The sequence below is a fragment of the Falco naumanni genome, chromosome 6 (assembly GCF_017639655.2).
Source record: "Falco naumanni isolate bFalNau1 chromosome 6, bFalNau1.pat, whole genome shotgun sequence".
Lineage (NCBI taxonomy): Eukaryota > Metazoa > Chordata > Aves > Falconiformes > Falconidae > Falco > Falco naumanni.
In genome coordinates, this window is record NC_054059.1 from 42,654,089 (window position 1) to 42,670,845 (window position 16,757).

Sequence of the window (16,757 nt, forward strand, 5' to 3'; positions counted from 1 at the left end):
GCGCTGCCCTTCTGAAGTTCTTGGTCAGCAACGTAAGAAATTTTTACCTTCCCTCCCTTCCTGTGCCACAGGACACTGGGCAACATAAGGCTTGTGGCCTTGGTTGATTCACTTTGGCTTAGATTTGTTTTGGTTGAAAGCTGATATCCTGTACTCTTCATCCAATGCATTCTTGGCTAGTTTGCTCTTCAGGGGTGTGTGTACATGTAACTGATTGCTCTACGCTGCTTTTAACTGCTGCAGAGGGTGGACGGTTCTGCAGAAGAGTGAGGCAGGGCAGGATGACATAAAGAATGAAAATATGGTGAGAAAGGAAGGCCTGTTTTGTACTTACCCTAGCATAAACATGACACGAACACTGGAATGACAGTGATGCTGTGAGAATGTGTTATGTGTGTACATGTTATAGACATTGTATTGAAACGGGTAGAACTGTTTTCATACTTGTACACCCATGGATAAATTTTTATGAAGTGGCTTTTCCTTTTAGACTGCGTATTTAGCCAGATCCCGCTTTCCGCCTGGATTTCCCTGCCACAGGGTATGGTCAGATGCTCATTGGATCTGAAGTAACTCTGTAACTTCATGGCCCATTAAACCACCCAAAACTATGAAAGCCATGTTAATGATTAAAGAGACTCACATAAAAGGACATATTCCTGACTGCTGCACACATCTAATTCAAACTTGAGCATGGCTTCTTTGCCCTGACAAGATGCAGATTTATGAAGACTGGCATGTTCAGATTGCAAGGAAATTGCTGGTGTTCAATAGAAATCACCTCATGTAAGAAAGTCTAGTTTCAGCTGTGCCTTGAAAATATAAAGAGACTGATTTTGATTTGGGTTGTTTAAAATACCTTTTCTGTAAACTAGATTGATTCAGCTGCTTAGGATACAGAAATTTTAGAGGCTAGGTGAATGTAATCTGATTTACATCAGAGAAAACAAAATGGTAACTGAGGAATTTTGTATGGAATTGTAAAGTTCAGTCCAAGAATTTTACTTGTCCTTGCATGTTAATTATATTGTAGTTGCCCTTCATTTAAACACATAAATAAAAAGTAAACAGCTGAGCCTCTGAACTAGTTTGGCATACAGACATCCTAAAATTGCAATTGCATAGTGTACTCAAAATTGCTGAACTTGATTTAAATCAATTCAGTAGGGTTTTACAAAAGACTTAGGAAGAAAGCAATGTCTTCTCATTCTTTTATAAGAGAATAGGCAGGTGAGCAAAGCACAGTATCTCAGGTATGCTGTGAGGTACCCCTATTTGCTTTGGGCACCTATTCAGTGAGATAGTTCTTGCTGTAGTTCACAGTACAGTAACTTGTGTTTGTGCTCTTCATTTGAACTGTGCTAGAGCAAAATGCATGTTTCTTGCATGCACTGAAATGAAGGCATAGACACATATAAAGTGGATTGAGTCTTAAGGTCAATAAATGTACTCAGCCAAGCCTCAGTGCTTGCTGTAGAAATTTTTCCTGTAGCAGAGCCATATGTGCTACTCACAAGCCTATGATGGTTGTGTAGTAAGGATATTTTGTTAAAATTAAAGAGGAAAAAAATGATAATCTGTATAGGGAAGTCTGCATTCAAATAAATACTGATACAGCACAATTCATCTTTATGTTAAGCCATGTGATTTTTTCCTGTTTGTATGGGGTTTCTTCATTGCTCGGTCCAGTCTGATTTCAAGAGTCAGACTTAGCTGTTTTCATGTGGTATAGCCCAACAATTAAGGCATGTATGGATAGTTAATGTATGCTCTTCAAACTCTGAAGAACTGTCTTCTATCCTTGTTTTTCTATCCCTTTATCCCTTTCTATCCTTTTTTCATTTATACTTACCAGTCTGTAAGTATTAACGGATACATTTCCAGAACTCCTTTCTGCTGTGCAATAGTACTTACTGTCTTCTGTGTTACAGCCATTCCAAGTAAAGGTGGATATCAGAAGTAGGTACTAATTTTGAGTGACCAATCTGAGATTTTGGATAGATTATCCAGAGGATTTGACATTTCTGTAATATCTTCACATAAACCAGAGCTCTTATTGAGTCTTACAGCAGAGCTCAGAGGGTTCATCTCTTCTGCAAACTCAAGCAAAGCCATCAAAAATTCTAGTTCTTTTTCAGATGGAGCTTGATCAGCATGGAGAAGGGACTTCAAAAAGATGATGCCCGTGTTGGCAAGGGTTTAATCATCTAAGGAAGCCTTTTAATCTGGCATACAGTTAGTGATTACGTGTAAAAATGTGCTTTAAATGATTCTGATTAGTTACAGGGGAATTCTTGGTGAAAAGTAGAGTTTGATTTCAGGTCCACAGGGTAACTTACTGCTCTGTTAACCATACATTGTTTGTTACACATAAGTAAAAGGGGAGTGAACAAAGATTTTGCAATCAACCCTAGTTTTGACTTTTCCAAAATTCTAAATAGTTTCAATCTGTATCTATTTGCTTGGCATAACAGCAGGCCTGGGATTTCTAGATCCATCATATAGACTTCTGACACTTCAACTGATAATTACATAGCATAGTGGCTAGATACTTGCACTTGCAACTCTAGAAGGTTTTTAGAAAACTTGATAGGCATGTTGAGGGATTCAGGAGTCTTGTGTCCCACTTTAGACTCTGGAAGTACAGGGTTTTTTCTGCCCTGTTTACTTTCTTTACTCCCACTTTCTGGCCCTGTTCCCTGCCCTTACTATTACACCCTCTTGTGTCAGAAAGCTTGCCTGCCCAGCAAATCCCAGCAAAACTGGAGTTTTGCTCACCCTGCCTATTTCATTCCCATTTCTTTGTCACTTAGTTGCTTACCTAGCAAGACCCAGTTTTTCTTGTTAAAGCTCCAGACCTGCTCTGTCTGTCCTTCTTTTCCCTTCTCCCACTCTACATCTCTTCACCTTCCCAGCCCTTACAGGATTTGATGCTTGTGTGTTTGGTCCTATTTTTCCATCTCTGTCTAAGCAGTCTTAGCCTTGCCCTCTCTCTCCTTGGAGTCAGTTTTTGCTGGCTTTCGTGTTCTTATTTTCCAAGGTACTTTTCCAAGTTTGCTTTCAGATTGGTTGGTTTCCTCTTCTGCTATTCCTGAGCTTGGCAGGTAGGACCCAGAGTCAGCACAAGAAACATGATGCCCTGACTCTAAATTTAGACCGATAGAGTCAGATCTGTCACAGCCTGTTGGAGCTTAGTGCTGTCACTCTAGAGGAAGTTCACAGATCCAGCATGGGCAAACTGAGGCTCTTCCTTCCCCCAAAGAATCGTGTCTTCATTACATTAGGGAAGTTTTTCCCACAGGGATGGCAAAACCACTTTATTGCTGGGAAGGATGTGCTCTGCAAGAAGAACATAAACCCCTGAAGATGTTCGTGTGTTTCAGTGAAAGTAACACTGGATTTCCCTGCCCCCTGATCATAAGTCTGGGGAGGGATGGCTGCTGAATGGAGCCAGCTGGGGGCTTTGTTCCAAGGTGTCAGGAACTGCCTTTAAAGTCCTTGCATGTCCGAGAGCTGTGCCTCCCTTCCCCTTTTGTCATGGTCTCCCATCCCTTTCCAATCCAGATTCTCAGCTTCAATTTTCTTAGTCTTATACAGTCTTATTTCTGCATTTGCAGTGTTCTTGTTCCTGATCCTCCAGGTCCTGTGCTGGTGCCCTGGCATTTGCATTGGCCAGCAGCTGCTGCACTGGCAGGGCTCAGAGCTAGGACCTGCCAGTGTGGGCGAAGCCAGACCTTCCATGCTTTTTTGTTTATAAGCTCTCTCCTGCTCTGCAGTCTTCCAAAATGGGTTTCAGTTTAAAGAGCAAAGAAGAGGCTGAGGCGCAGTTTGGGAGCAGATTGCATCCTCCAGGGCTCAGCTCCAGGTTAGCCTGTGAGAAGGCAAGTGCTTGGTGCTGGGGCTCCTGTGCGTTCCCTCTCCAGGGCTCTGACTGGTTCCTTCCCCTGCAAGGACACCAAATAAAGTGAATATGGGAGAAGACAGGGCAGTAGGCAAACTAGTGAGCTGTGCTTGGAGTGCTTTGCAATGTGATGGCTTTATATGTATCTTAAAATTAAGAGTCCCTCCCTCATTATACCAGGCATTGGTTCATTTGCTGACTGAAAAGTCATATCTGACTTTCTGGGGTGTGTGCTGTATAGATCTTTACCACCATTTTTTTTCTCCTTAATTTTCTTCTTTCCTCTAAGGGTGGTTTACATAATAGTAAATGTCAGACCCCATACTTCTGAAGACATTTTGCTGCCTTGCTGCTGACTTTTAGCAAATGTGATAAATCTTTTTAAAGACAAAAGCATACCTATTCAAGCTAATTAATTTCACATGACCTGAGATACCTGAGGCCAAAGACATTTCAGCAGGGATATTTTTTTGGGAAAGAGAATTATGGAGTTTAATTTATTAGTCATGCAAGAAGAGAGATCAAAAAGATTGATTTGGCAATTTTAACTGTCCAAGGCGACATCACCTAAGATGATCTGTAGTCCTTTTCCCAGTTCAGTTTCTGTGGTGCAAGCAAAGAAATACTTGACTGCTAGTAAAATAGTCTCCAATCTAATTGCTCCTGCTGCTTTCCACTGCTGAATTAAACTGTAAAACTTCACTCAAAGATAGCCAAAGGTTATAAAAATTTTGGCCTTAACCTGAGGAGCAACTTGGGTGGAAAAGAATTAGTGTTTGCATGAACTGGCCTTGAAAAATTCAATTTTAGTCTACTTTTTTTCTTTAACTGTATTACTTAGTCTGTTTTTCTGAGAAGAGGTCAAATAGGACATGAATTAACCAAGATGCAGGAAAATAACCTTTTCTTCTTTAATAGTTTCTGAGATATTGTAAGGATGACTAATCTCTAGCATAAAAGCAATAATATACAGCAGTTCACGATCTCTCCCAGATTTAGCTACAGCATGAGAATTGCCAGTTTCCTGCCTTCCTCTCAATTTGCTGCTGTTTTCTCCTCTAAGAACAGGGTACGGGCAGCATCTTCCTTACTGGACTTCAGAGCTTGGTATAGAAGTGTGGATTGTAATTACTTCTGGTTTTGGTTAATGCTCTGGACTTTGGGATAGTTTAATTCCTGGTCTTGGCTATCATCCCCATTGTTGGAGCGTGTGTATTTGTGCTTGACCTTCTCGGGCACTAGAGCTGAACCCGGTAGAGGTACTGAAGCAAATCCATCCCTTTACCTGTTACGTGCTAATGAGAACAATAGTCAACTTGGTCAGCAGGATTTTTTTTTTTTTTTTTTTTTAAGGAACCAAGTTACAACCTGAAGTTAGCTGACTTGGGGCAGGGGGAGGGGAGGGGAGAAGATAACCTTGCAGTCTTGTAGGAGAAATAACTGACAGTGACAAGAAGTGTGGTCCTAACTGCCCCTGCAGGTAGCGATACATAATGAAGCTTAATTGCAAGCTGAGGTTAGTACTGTTACATTAAACATAATAACAACATAAGCTTATGTAAATTCATTCATAGATATGCTGGGGAGAAAAATAACACCTCACAGAATTGCTGATGCCTTGTGTACGTTTTGCTGCCTTGCTGAGTCTAATACTTGACTGACAACATGACAGGAGGGAAAACATACAAAAGCAAATATGTAAATCTGTGGATTGAGATATCGTAGCTTTTCAGCTTTGCTGCACCTTAAACTCATCTCTGCCATCTAGTATAATCAAACTTTTCAGTGTATCTGTGACGAGTCTTACTTTTTTCTCTGTTAGTCTGAAGTTGTAAATAGCTACTGTATTGCTTGTAATTATTTTATTGTTAAGCAGTAAAGATATTTAATTCAGTCTATAAGGCGTTTTCCTCCTGTGATTTTAACTTTGGTTTTTTTCTTACTGGGTAGTAATAGTTGAATTCCTAGTTTTGGTATTAGTGTCATGTAGAGATGCCTTAACTATTTGGGCATGTTCAGCTTAGGGTAGAGCATATTCAACTGAAATACATGTCACAGTATAGCTAGTGTTTTTATGTGCACTGTCCTGTAATTCCTGCATGTCAGTGGAAGAAGAATGGAAAAGTAGTATCACATTTTATTAAAAATACTTCTGTAAACAATGACTATGGTCTTAAATTAGAAATTGGCAAGATTGTTTGTTGACATTAGTTTACTTTTTGCAATGACCTTTTTGCTTTCTGAATTGTTTCCCACATCGAGTTCCCATGTACTTGCCTCATGATGCAGCAGCACTTGACATGTTTCTTACTCTCTACTGGTCATGGCAAAGTGTAGCCCCTACTCCTTGTGTTGTTTGTAATTAAGTTTAAACTAAGTAGGTGGTTACCATGAGTTCCCTACAAATGTACTTGAACATTATGGATGGTTCATGTCCTAGGTTAAGAGCCTGTTCAGTATTTCCCCTTCTCAAGAAAAAGGGGAAGGGATCTTTGCAGCTCTACTGCTATTTTGACCTGTTTACTGAGCGTCTTATTGGATGTTAAAAACAGTCATCTCTTGGTCAAAAATAATTAACAAAAGACAACTCTGACCTTCATATAAGTGACACTGGAAGATCAGAAGAATTTGATGGAAAAATCAAGATCTACTGCTTCCTGTATCTTTTCAGGGTGTTTTGGTGTTTCTGACGTGGCAGGTGATCTAAATGGCAACTAGGGCTTTTCCCAGCACTGTTCTGAGCAGCCAGAACTTGTCTGCTGCATTCCCTCGGTGGCTGGTGAAGGTCATACGTATGCTTTTACAATATGCGTTACTTCCCTGGTGACAGCCAGCGTGCATTACTGTGAAACTGAGAGGACCTTTCATCCTGGTTTCAATGAAGTCACTAGGAGGTCTGAATCAATATCACTGAGGGGGATGGGAACTAGGGGTGCCTTATCTCTTACTCTCAAATATTTTTGGCATTCATTTATTGGAAAATTTAGGTCTAATAATGTACCTTCAGTAATTATTGATTTAAAGAACATGTAAATTCTCTGCTACAGATAACTGGTGACATAAGAAAACTGCATGTTTCTAGTTAAAGAACTGGATGGACATTAAAACTTCTTTAATGGTTAACTGCATATAATTTCATGTTCAAGAACAATATACAAAGAGCATAAATGGTTGTAATAAGATGATAAATAATTTGTGTTAAAAAAAAAGAGGCTTTGTCTTACTGGGAATTTGTGACTCCCTTTAATTCTCTGTAACTTTGCTCATTAGTAATAAAGGGATAGTTAAGAACGTTCCGCTGTGAAATATATTCAAGGAAGATTGCTGCTTTGCAGCAGTGTGTGGCTTTAGTAGAAGAAACTGTAAATGTTGATGGATGATGTTTCTACTGTCAGTTACACTGGACTGACTCTTAAAAAATCTGCTCCGGATTTTGTTTATGTCTTCCTCTATTTCCTGGGAATGCTTTCTGGCAAAGAGGAGGAATGATTTCTGCACAGTCATTTTGGCTGGCCTGGGTGACCCTTCTTTGCAAGTAATCCTAGATGCACACAAGGAAGTGTGAGTCACCCTTTTAAACCTGATCCAGGTAGAGGGGCTGAAAGTCTGCCAGCGGGCATGTGAGGGCTCCTGTGGCTGCAGGGAGATCGCTGTTGCATGGGCTCTCCTCAAACCCTGCTGGTGTCTCGCTGGAACTTGCAAAGCTGATGTCCGCAGTGACTGGCCTTACCACATATGGCTAGCATCTGTTCTCCAGCCCCAAGATCCTTCAGAAACCGCTGCTGCTGCTGCCCCATGAGAGATGAATCAACAGAAAAAGTGTTTTCTGCTGTGGGACAGCTAGCAAATGTTCTTTGTCTCTTTCCTCCCCTCCTCATGTTAGCATAAAGGCTGGCATCAAAATGTTTATTGGAATAAACATAGCATGGTTGATTAGATCTGGGTCTGATCCTTGTGTGTGAGCCTGTGGTGGGTTAACAACTGTCACTACGCGAAGCTTATAGCAGCCTGAGCAGGCCTAGAGCAGCTTATGCACTGACTCCAGCTTTTATTTCTCTGCTTCCCTTTCTCTTGGTCTGCCTTCCTTTCGCTTCCCTCTTTCTTCCTCTTTTCCTTATGCCAGCTCCCGCTGAAGTGAATCAGCTCCTTTCTTGCTGTCAGTGCCAGTTTAAAGCACTGGGGAACCAACATTGCCTCTGTTCTGTTCTTTTGTTTGTCTTATCAAGCCCTTGTCTCTGCTACAGCAGCCCTGCGTGTGCAGCTCTGCTGGCAAAGCCCTGTCAGGCAGGCTGAGGGAACGAGGTTTCTGCCAGTGTTTTCTTGCTGTCACAGCAAATGTAAGCAAAGCTGAGAAAAACTACCTTCTGTTAACTGATAAGTGTTCAGCGTGGGGGGTGCGAATGTTTTACACCCTGAGCCGGCACAGTTCTCCTGGTACGCAGCGTGTCCTTTTATACTATCTTTGTACTATAAACGGGACCCTGTTTTGTCTTTGACCCATTATCTGCCTCGTATTTGTACAGCGCTTAGCACAACGTGGGCTGCTCCTGGAGTACTTACCAACGCAACCGTGACCAGCCGTTCGCCCTTGCTGAAGGGCTCAGCATGGCTTGTCGCTGTCACTCTTAGAAGGCAAATACTTGGATTTCTTGATCCATTATGCTCAGCGATGGACTGCTGCTCCTTATGGGATGCTGGCGGAGCCTGAACTGCTTTATCTTTGTGTAGTCTTTAAGTATGTAGAAAGTGAGTAAAATACAGTCAGTTCTGAAAAGGAGAAATTGAGATTGGTTTAGCATACTGTATACCAGGCAGGACTCTACGGAGAGAGAGAAATACATACACTGTTTATATGCTGCATATATACATACATTTATTTGTGTGTGTGTGTACCTGTGGGTACAGGCTCTTTTCAGAAGGCCAGATTGCTTTCTGGAGGCTAGGAGTGAGCGGTGTAGGTGTGGGCAGGGATGGCGGGGGAAGCAATACGCAGACCCCCATGCCTTACCCTGGATTTCTGCTCCCTCCCAGAGCCCTGGCTCTTGCTGCAGCAGTCTGCCCCAGCATAGAGCTGGTCCCAGTGCTGGCCGCTCCATCCCAGTGGGGCTTAGGGCAGTCCTGCCTCCACGGGCCCATCAGGTGCCCTGTGGTGGTCAGAGCCAGGGCTTGGAGTGTTCCTGGCCCTGCTGGAACTTGGTTTGGGTTAGGCTCCCTGACTAAAAGCTCAGGTCCTGCCTTAGTGGTCATGTATTGTGGATGCCAGGTTGCTTCTGTGCTGCCACAGCGGCCTGTCCCTCTAGGCTCGGTGGTGGGTGCTACATGCGAAGCTATGGAGCTCTGCAGCTGCTTTTTCACAAGCAGATGGCAGTGACGGCAGCAGCCTGGGCTGGCTCTGGGCTGGCCCGTGCCTCTTGCAGGAAGTCATGTGTAGCCGTTCTACCAGCATTGCCCCAGAGCTTTTCCTTGTCGTCTTTTGGGAAGTGAATGTATGGGACCATCCCTTGGGCTGCCATTTTATAAAACTATTTTCCAGCCCCTTTCTAAGCTTAGTGCACTTAACAAATCGTATAGCTGTCGTAAACTGGGATATGTAGTTGCTGTGTCTGGAAGAGGAAATGAAAAGACTTCCTGAAGCACAGCATCCCAGGAAAGCAGTGCTTTCGCTGCTGAAACGGCTGGGCACGGTTGCGTTGGTAAGTACTCCAGGAGCAGCCCACGTTGTGCTAAGCGCTGTACAAATACGAGGCAGATAATGGGTCAAAGACAAAACAGGGTCCCGTTTATAGTACAAAGATAGTATAAAAGGACACGCTGCGTACCAGGAGAACTGTGCTGGCTCAGGGTGTAAAACATTCACACCCCCACTGCTGAAGAAGCAGTGCTTTCAGGAAAGCCACACCATGCACTGGAGGACAGAGCAGTGATGTTCCCGATTGCAGACGTGTGGCTCGGACAGCAGATGCTGCGTGGAAATGTGTGTCCAGGTGTTGAGGAAATGCACGGGTGGGAGGAGGCCGCGTGAGGAGAGTAGGGTGCAGCCGTGCACGGCCGCTGCTCCCACTGCAGCAGCAGCACTGTGGGCTGGCTTTGTGCCCCGATGGGACAGCTGGGGCTGCCTGGGTGGCCACTGCCACCAGGTGCCTGCATGTCCCTCAGGTGGGTGTGGGAAAAGCTGGAGGAGCAGGTTTCTAGCTTTCCTGACAGGTATGCTGCTGTGGAGGTGGTGATGGGCTTGGCGGGGTGTGTGCTGCAGCCCTTAGCCAACTTCAGTCACCTTGTGCTTGTGGAAGTTCATGTGAACTGCTTGGCTTCCCACAGAGCGCGTTGTGCTAGGGTTCTCTAAATACTGAGGCTTTGCATGTTGCTGTGTCTCTGAGGATAGTTGATACTTTAATAAACTTTAATAATATTAACAAATACTTTAATAAATATTTAATAAAATACCTAAGGAGTAGCTTAGGTTGTAGAAATGATTTAATACTCTTCTGCTGACTCTTTAAACTGACAGCAAGATGTGGTGCTCTGATGGCCAATGAAATTGAAAAACCATTCTCCTGAGAAAGCGAATCTGAATTATTTCCACCATCATAGCAGGGCACGTTGCGTAGGGCTGGAACGTACCATGACCTGTTCAAATGAATGACTGAAAGCAGGAAGTCATTCAGCCTGTTTTCATGCTTGTGAAGGGATGGGAAACGAAGAATGAAAGCTGTATGCTCTTGACACCCTTGTACTATATTAAATGAGGCATCTTTCTGCTTTTTCAGCAGATCCAAATCTTTTATTTTCTTTTTTTTTTTTTTTTAACCCTTCTGGACTTAAGGCAGCAAATTTATTGAGGCTATATAGCTATTACATTCTCAGTTTTGGTATTACGTCTGTTACATGTGTGCATTGTTTTAATTGTATAAATAGAATTAATTGTAGAATTACAAAGGCCTTACTTCTGTGTGGCCTTTGACACTGTCTCCCACAATGTCCTTGTCGCTAAATTGGAGAGATGTGGGTTTGATGAATGGACTGTTAGATGGATAAGAAATTGGCTGGATGGCTGCTTCCCAAGTTGTGATCAACTGTTCGGTGTTTAAATGAAGATCAGTAACAAACGGTGTCCCTCAGGGGTTCATGTGGCGACCTGTAGTGTTCAGTATCTTAATCTGTGACATGTGGTGGCTTTGAGTGCACCCTCAGCAAGTCTGCAGATGACACCACACACTGAGTGGTGCAGCCAGTTTGCAAGAGCGAAAGGATGCCACCGGGAAAGACCTTGCCAGGCTTCAGGAGTTGGCCCATGTGAACCTCGTGAAGTTCAACAAGGCCAAGTACAAGGTGCTGCACCTGCGTCAGGGCGATCCCCAATATCAGTACAGATGGGGGAAAGAACGGATTGAGAGCAGCCCTGCAGAGAAGGACTTTGGGATACTGGTGGATGAAGAATTTGACATGAGATGGCAATGCGCGCTTGTAGCCCAGAAAACCAGCCATATCCTGGGCTGCATAAAAAGAAGTGTGGCCAGCGAGCTGAGGGAGGTGATTCTCCCCTGTACTGTGCTCTCATGAGACCTATACTTGAATGACTTAACAGGTCTTTTTTGGCTTTCACAATGAGTGTTTGAGACATTGCATCCAGTGAAACCTGTTGGCTCCTCCTGTCTGCTATTCTGGATGCATGAACAACGGCCCCATGCCCTTGCCAACCTACTTCTAATGTTTTCCTTGTGGCGATGCAAACAAAACTTGAACCAAATTTTGCTGGCATCTGGGGTAATTGCACTGTGGATCATCCCCTCCTGTTATACACCATAGACTGTACAAGAGGCTTCCCTTATCTACTTCTAGGTATTCCCCTTCTGCTCCAGCATGCTCTAAGGGTTTGGTTAAGTTTCTGTGCAGCAGTGAAGCATCTGAATCATCTGTGAACAGTGCATGCGCTGTAAGGAAAGCCTTGTTCCTTACTGTGCTAGAAGGGCTATAGCTGAGCTCGGGAAGTGGCAATATGTCATGGCAGAACGTTAAATATCAATGTTCGATAACAAATAGCCCGATTTTGGTATTGGCCTGACAGCTGCATAGCTTTCCACACCCTTTACCTACATATATGTCAACATGTGCATATACACATTTTTAAGCATGACTTGTGAAAGTAATTGGAGAATAAATTTTCCAGAAAAATTAATTGAAAAAATAATTTATTATCAGACACTGGGCTAACATCTGTGTATTTTTAAGAAGTGACCTTAGTTATATGATCGTTCTCACCACTGTTTAGCTGGCTGATACATACATAGGTGTGTTTCTGTACAGGAGATTAAAATATGCCTTTGCAGCTATTCAACTCTGATTTCTTGTGAATAGTTTTAGTAATATCAGATCTAATAATTAAGCTGGACATTTAAGAAAAATCCATATACATATTGGAGAAAAACAGGTATTTGCCAGTAAATGGGGTTCAGTGGGCAGTTCAGCTTTTTTTTTTCTTTCTGGTTTTAGCCAGTATTTGGCAATTACTATCAGCTGTCAGGGCAGGAGAAGCTAAGTGCAGGCAGAGGAGATCTATGCCAGCTAATTCATGTCATGGAAGATAGGCCTTGGACAGCCTTCTTTCTGAACAGCAGTGTTACAAAGCCAAGGTGATAGAAAAAGACGATATTGGAGTTTTAGTTATTTCTTAGAAAATATCTTTTTTTCTCAGATTGGCACTTCAAAGGGACACCAAAAGCAGTAGCTTAATTGATCTTCTGGCAGGCAGCAAGTGAATATTACAAAGGAAATGCATTTACTTTGTTGCTGGCTGCTCATGGTTTCTCCTCCTGCTCTGTAACACTTTCCCATGTTAACTTTCTTAGAGTCCAAGAAGTACTAAGATTAAAAGGGAGCATGAAAAAGATTAACGTGATTCTCCTGTCATCTACCACCATTCTTGTGCAGAGTCTCTCCACCTCCAAAGACAATGAATATTAGAAATGTATGATTTAAGGTAGCTCTGAGTTTCACATTTTGCTCATTTTTCCAAGCTAGAGAAAATAATTTATTTGGTTCAATATATATTATACCTTTTGACCTACTAATCTTTGTAAGAGAGCACCAGCAGATATAAAGGAAAAACTACCTTTTTCAGGGAGGTTCTGCTTAAACACTGTTTTTATTACTGCTTTTGTGTCTTTGGCAGAGTGGGAAGCCCCCGGTTAAGGACATGTTCACAGATCTGAAAGATGGAAGGAAGCTCTTGGACCTTTTGGAGGGTCTGACGGGGAAACCTCTGGTAAGAGAAATATGTAGGAGTCATGTTCCCATTTACTAAAAAACCAACCAACCAAACAACAAATAAATGAAACACACAACCCTGTAGCATGTCATTTTAAAAATTATTTTAATTTATTTAAAAATCTATTCTGCTCGTAGCGTGTTCTTGTTGTCTACAGTTCCAGTGAAAGTCCCATGAACTCCACTAATGGGATATAGGGTCAGGCTGAAGGTAGCTGTGTAACCCTCTCCTGAGGGTTAGCACACTGTTTTGAAAAGCACATAAAACCAGTGGTGGTGTTCATGTTGTGTATGTTTTTAAGAGATCTTTTAAAGATCTGGATCTGGATGGTCTGGAAGAGCAGCCTTCAGCTGGATACCTGTGGACCTTTCCTAATAAGCTCCTGAAACATCCCATAAAGAAAAAAGGCAACAGCGGGTAGGCAGTGCCAAAGTCTACACCTCCATTGAAAAATCCTTTGTGATTTAGATATAAAAGGGCTGAAAACTCCTCCCCTGCTAACACTGGTGCCTCTTCAGGAAGATACATGAGGCATGGTGAAACCTGTGCCGTCACTTGGGATTAAATCCTTGATTACACTATTTATAATAAAGCTCAAATTTGTTTATTGACCTTATGGGGAACCTTCAGCCTTTTAAAATTTCACCTTGCAAGCTGGCCTTGCTTTTTAAACAGATGCATTTCACTAGTACTTCTAATGATTTGTGGTCTGATTTGAAGTATACTGAAGAAAAAAGGAGTTTTTAGGTTTCTAATTCTGTTGATTACAGTGTTCCAAGTTCAGCTCCATGCTTTTACAGTACAACCATGTTCTGCTACAGGAGTTAAATTATGGTGATTAAAAGCAAATGGAGTGGCAGGTATTGTCAAGAGTTGCAGTGGGTTCGTTCCCCACCCCCGCCCCCCCCCCCCCCCCAATATTAAAAGGAAGGGAAAGTCAGGAAGTATAACTTCTTCCCAGTATGCAAAGGTTTAGCAGGCTTTCAGTGCCAGAAAAACAAATTGCTGCTTGTTCCCTCTTGGGAGCCAAAAAATTTCAACTACTCTGGCAAGCGTTCAGAACCCTCAGATTTTCCCCAGGAACTCCCACTTTGCTGTTGTATTGCCAGTTTATAATTCTGCAGATGCTGGGAATAAAAGTTCTGGATTTACCAAAGATGAACTGAAATGCATTTTGAATCCAAGGCTTGTCCTGTGCCTTGAATTGAGGAATAATGTTCTCACCAGTCTTAATTTTGACATTGTGGGTGAATTTGTTTGGCTTTTATTCCTACTTTAAAAAAAAATAATCTGGAGAAAATTAAGACAGATTTCCTGTTGCTTGCTTTATCACTTATTTCGTTTGGTCTGTCAAGTTAATTCTGATGTGAACAGATTGTAACTTTTTCTTTTCAGCCTAAAGAACGAGGTTCCACACGAGTACATGCCTTAAATAATGTCAACCGAGTACTGCAAGTCTTGCATCAGAACAACGTGAGCATGTTTACCCACAATTTTTTGACAGACAGTGAAATTTATTCCTGTGTGTAAATGAGTTCAAAATGCAGAGAATAAAGATTTTTTTGGTACCTAAAACGAGATTTCAGTGAGATGGGTAAATTGTTCTCAGTTTTCCTTATCTAATGTAGAATTTTATTAGTTTTGTGAAATCTTAAAATGCTAACTTAATGATGATATTAACTACACTGTTTTGCTGAGATGTGTTCAGCTCCCAAAAGCAAAGGTGGCTTGAAGCTCTTCTATGCATAGCTCGTGAACCTGGCGGGACAAAAAACCTAATTTCAAGTGATGATACATAACTTGTGCAAAAATCTGTAAGTGTATGACAGGTCTTGTGTGTCTTTTTTTTCTGTGTCTTGCTCTCAATGTCCAGGAGAATCTTTCCTTTGACATGACAGCTCTGTGTCAATTCTGTATTGCGTGTTTCTAGTTTGAGGTATGGTACCTGATCAGATGGACATACAAGCAAACAAAGGCCAATCCCTCTTTAACAAAAATGAGAACAATAACGGTTTACCTGGAAGCCAGTAGTGCTGGAATAAAGCGATATTCTTCCCCTGAAGAACAATTCCTGAGAAGTATACGTTCTATAGTTAGCATTTCTATTTGTGAATGTCAGGGCACTAAAACAACTTAATAAAAACATTCTGGCAATAAAATACATCTAATGCAAAAAGGCATTGACATAGTTATGCAAACTGTGGATTGAAGAATGATTCAAAGGTGCTGTATGATACTGCAATTTCCCCTCCATGTTGGTGGACTACTGTCATATTTCTAGGAAGCAGCCAAAGTTAGTGGTGGGTGTTTTGGTTTTTTCTACTTTGAGGTACTGTAAATGCTAACTTTTTTTCTAAGGATAAGTAATGAGTCTTTCCAGCTTGAAATTAATTTATTTTATGAAGATAATGAATGAAATAACGTTGAATTATAATTAGTTCTTCCTTAAGCTGGCAGGATCTGAGTTTCTAGAAGTAAACAGATGGCGATAGTTAGCTGAAGGTTAAGGTCATGTACATGATTTACACCTACTGCTTAACTTTGTTAGAAAGTGTGTATGTGTTAAGATGAAAAGGCATCCACTGAAAAGCAGTTGTGTTCTGTTGCCTGAGAATTTGTGGACTGTATAATGTTCTCAACTTGAGAAATAATTTATAAAAGTGTTTAAATATATTATTCAAGTATCAGACAAGTCTAGGGTGTAGATGTTCAAGTGATCCTGTGAACCTCATCTATCTGATGAGCGGAATGGTTCTAAGTAATGAATTTCAACTTTTTTTGATTTGTGGACCAAGCTTTAAATAATAATAATAATAATTCTGCTGGAAGTCATTGCATATAGCCAGTATCAGTCTTCTCTCAGTAGTACTGTCTGTCTACTGTCAACTTTATTTTATTAATTGTCTTTACTTATGTCTCAGTCATCCACTCACCATCCTAGAGGAGTGCAGTTGCGTCCTTCAGAGCACTGGTTTAGCTCAGAATCATTAAAATACAGAAATGGACATGTGGATTATTTTCTTTTATGTATAGTGTAGATAGCAAGAGAAATGCATTATGGTTATTGATGTGCAATTAAAATGTGAAGTGTTTATTGTTACCCATTCTTAGGACTGTTTTTCTTCTATTACAAGTGAAAAAACATCTGGCGATTTAATTGTGTTATTTTTGTGACCTTGACCTTTAGTCTTGCTTTCTGATCCTTGTGTTCTAAAGCACTTTCCAGTGTGTTGCTTAATGGTCCACACTGGTGATTCTTTTGGCCTGTATAATTTAGTTATCTTAAAATATATGCTTTGTATTTGCAGAGAGTATTGCTGTAAGATTCTGTTTGAGCTACTGTAAAAATAGGGAGAGGACAATCCACAAATTCACAAGCTTTCTTAGTGTAATTCCTGTGAAGTGTAATTTTTTTTCCATGTTTATCTTGCAACAGAGTTTTGATTTGATGCTCCTAACCGAGAGACCTATGGGGAACTGAAAGTTGTCAAGATGATGTCAGAAAGCAGTGGGGTTACAAGTACATTTTGCAGAATTGTACCTATTCCTGATTGTGTGCTAAAAGGAAAAATATTCATGGAATACCATTAT

At 41.5% G+C, this 16,757-nt stretch overlaps 1 protein-coding gene across 4 annotated transcripts in view; it reads left to right on the forward strand.

Annotated features, from left to right (window-relative positions):
• Positions 1 to 16,757, forward strand: part of UTRN (utrophin) — a 382,484-nt gene that overhangs the window by 60,790 nt on the left and 304,937 nt on the right. For all 4 annotated transcript variants that reach the window (XM_040599527.1, XM_040599526.1, XM_040599529.1 and 1 more), the window contains 2 exons: positions 13,071 to 13,163; positions 14,562 to 14,639. In XM_040599527.1, the coding sequence (XP_040455461.1) occupies positions 13,071 to 13,163; positions 14,562 to 14,639 (171 nt within the window). The remainder of the gene's footprint in view (positions 1 to 13,070; positions 13,164 to 14,561; positions 14,640 to 16,757) is intronic.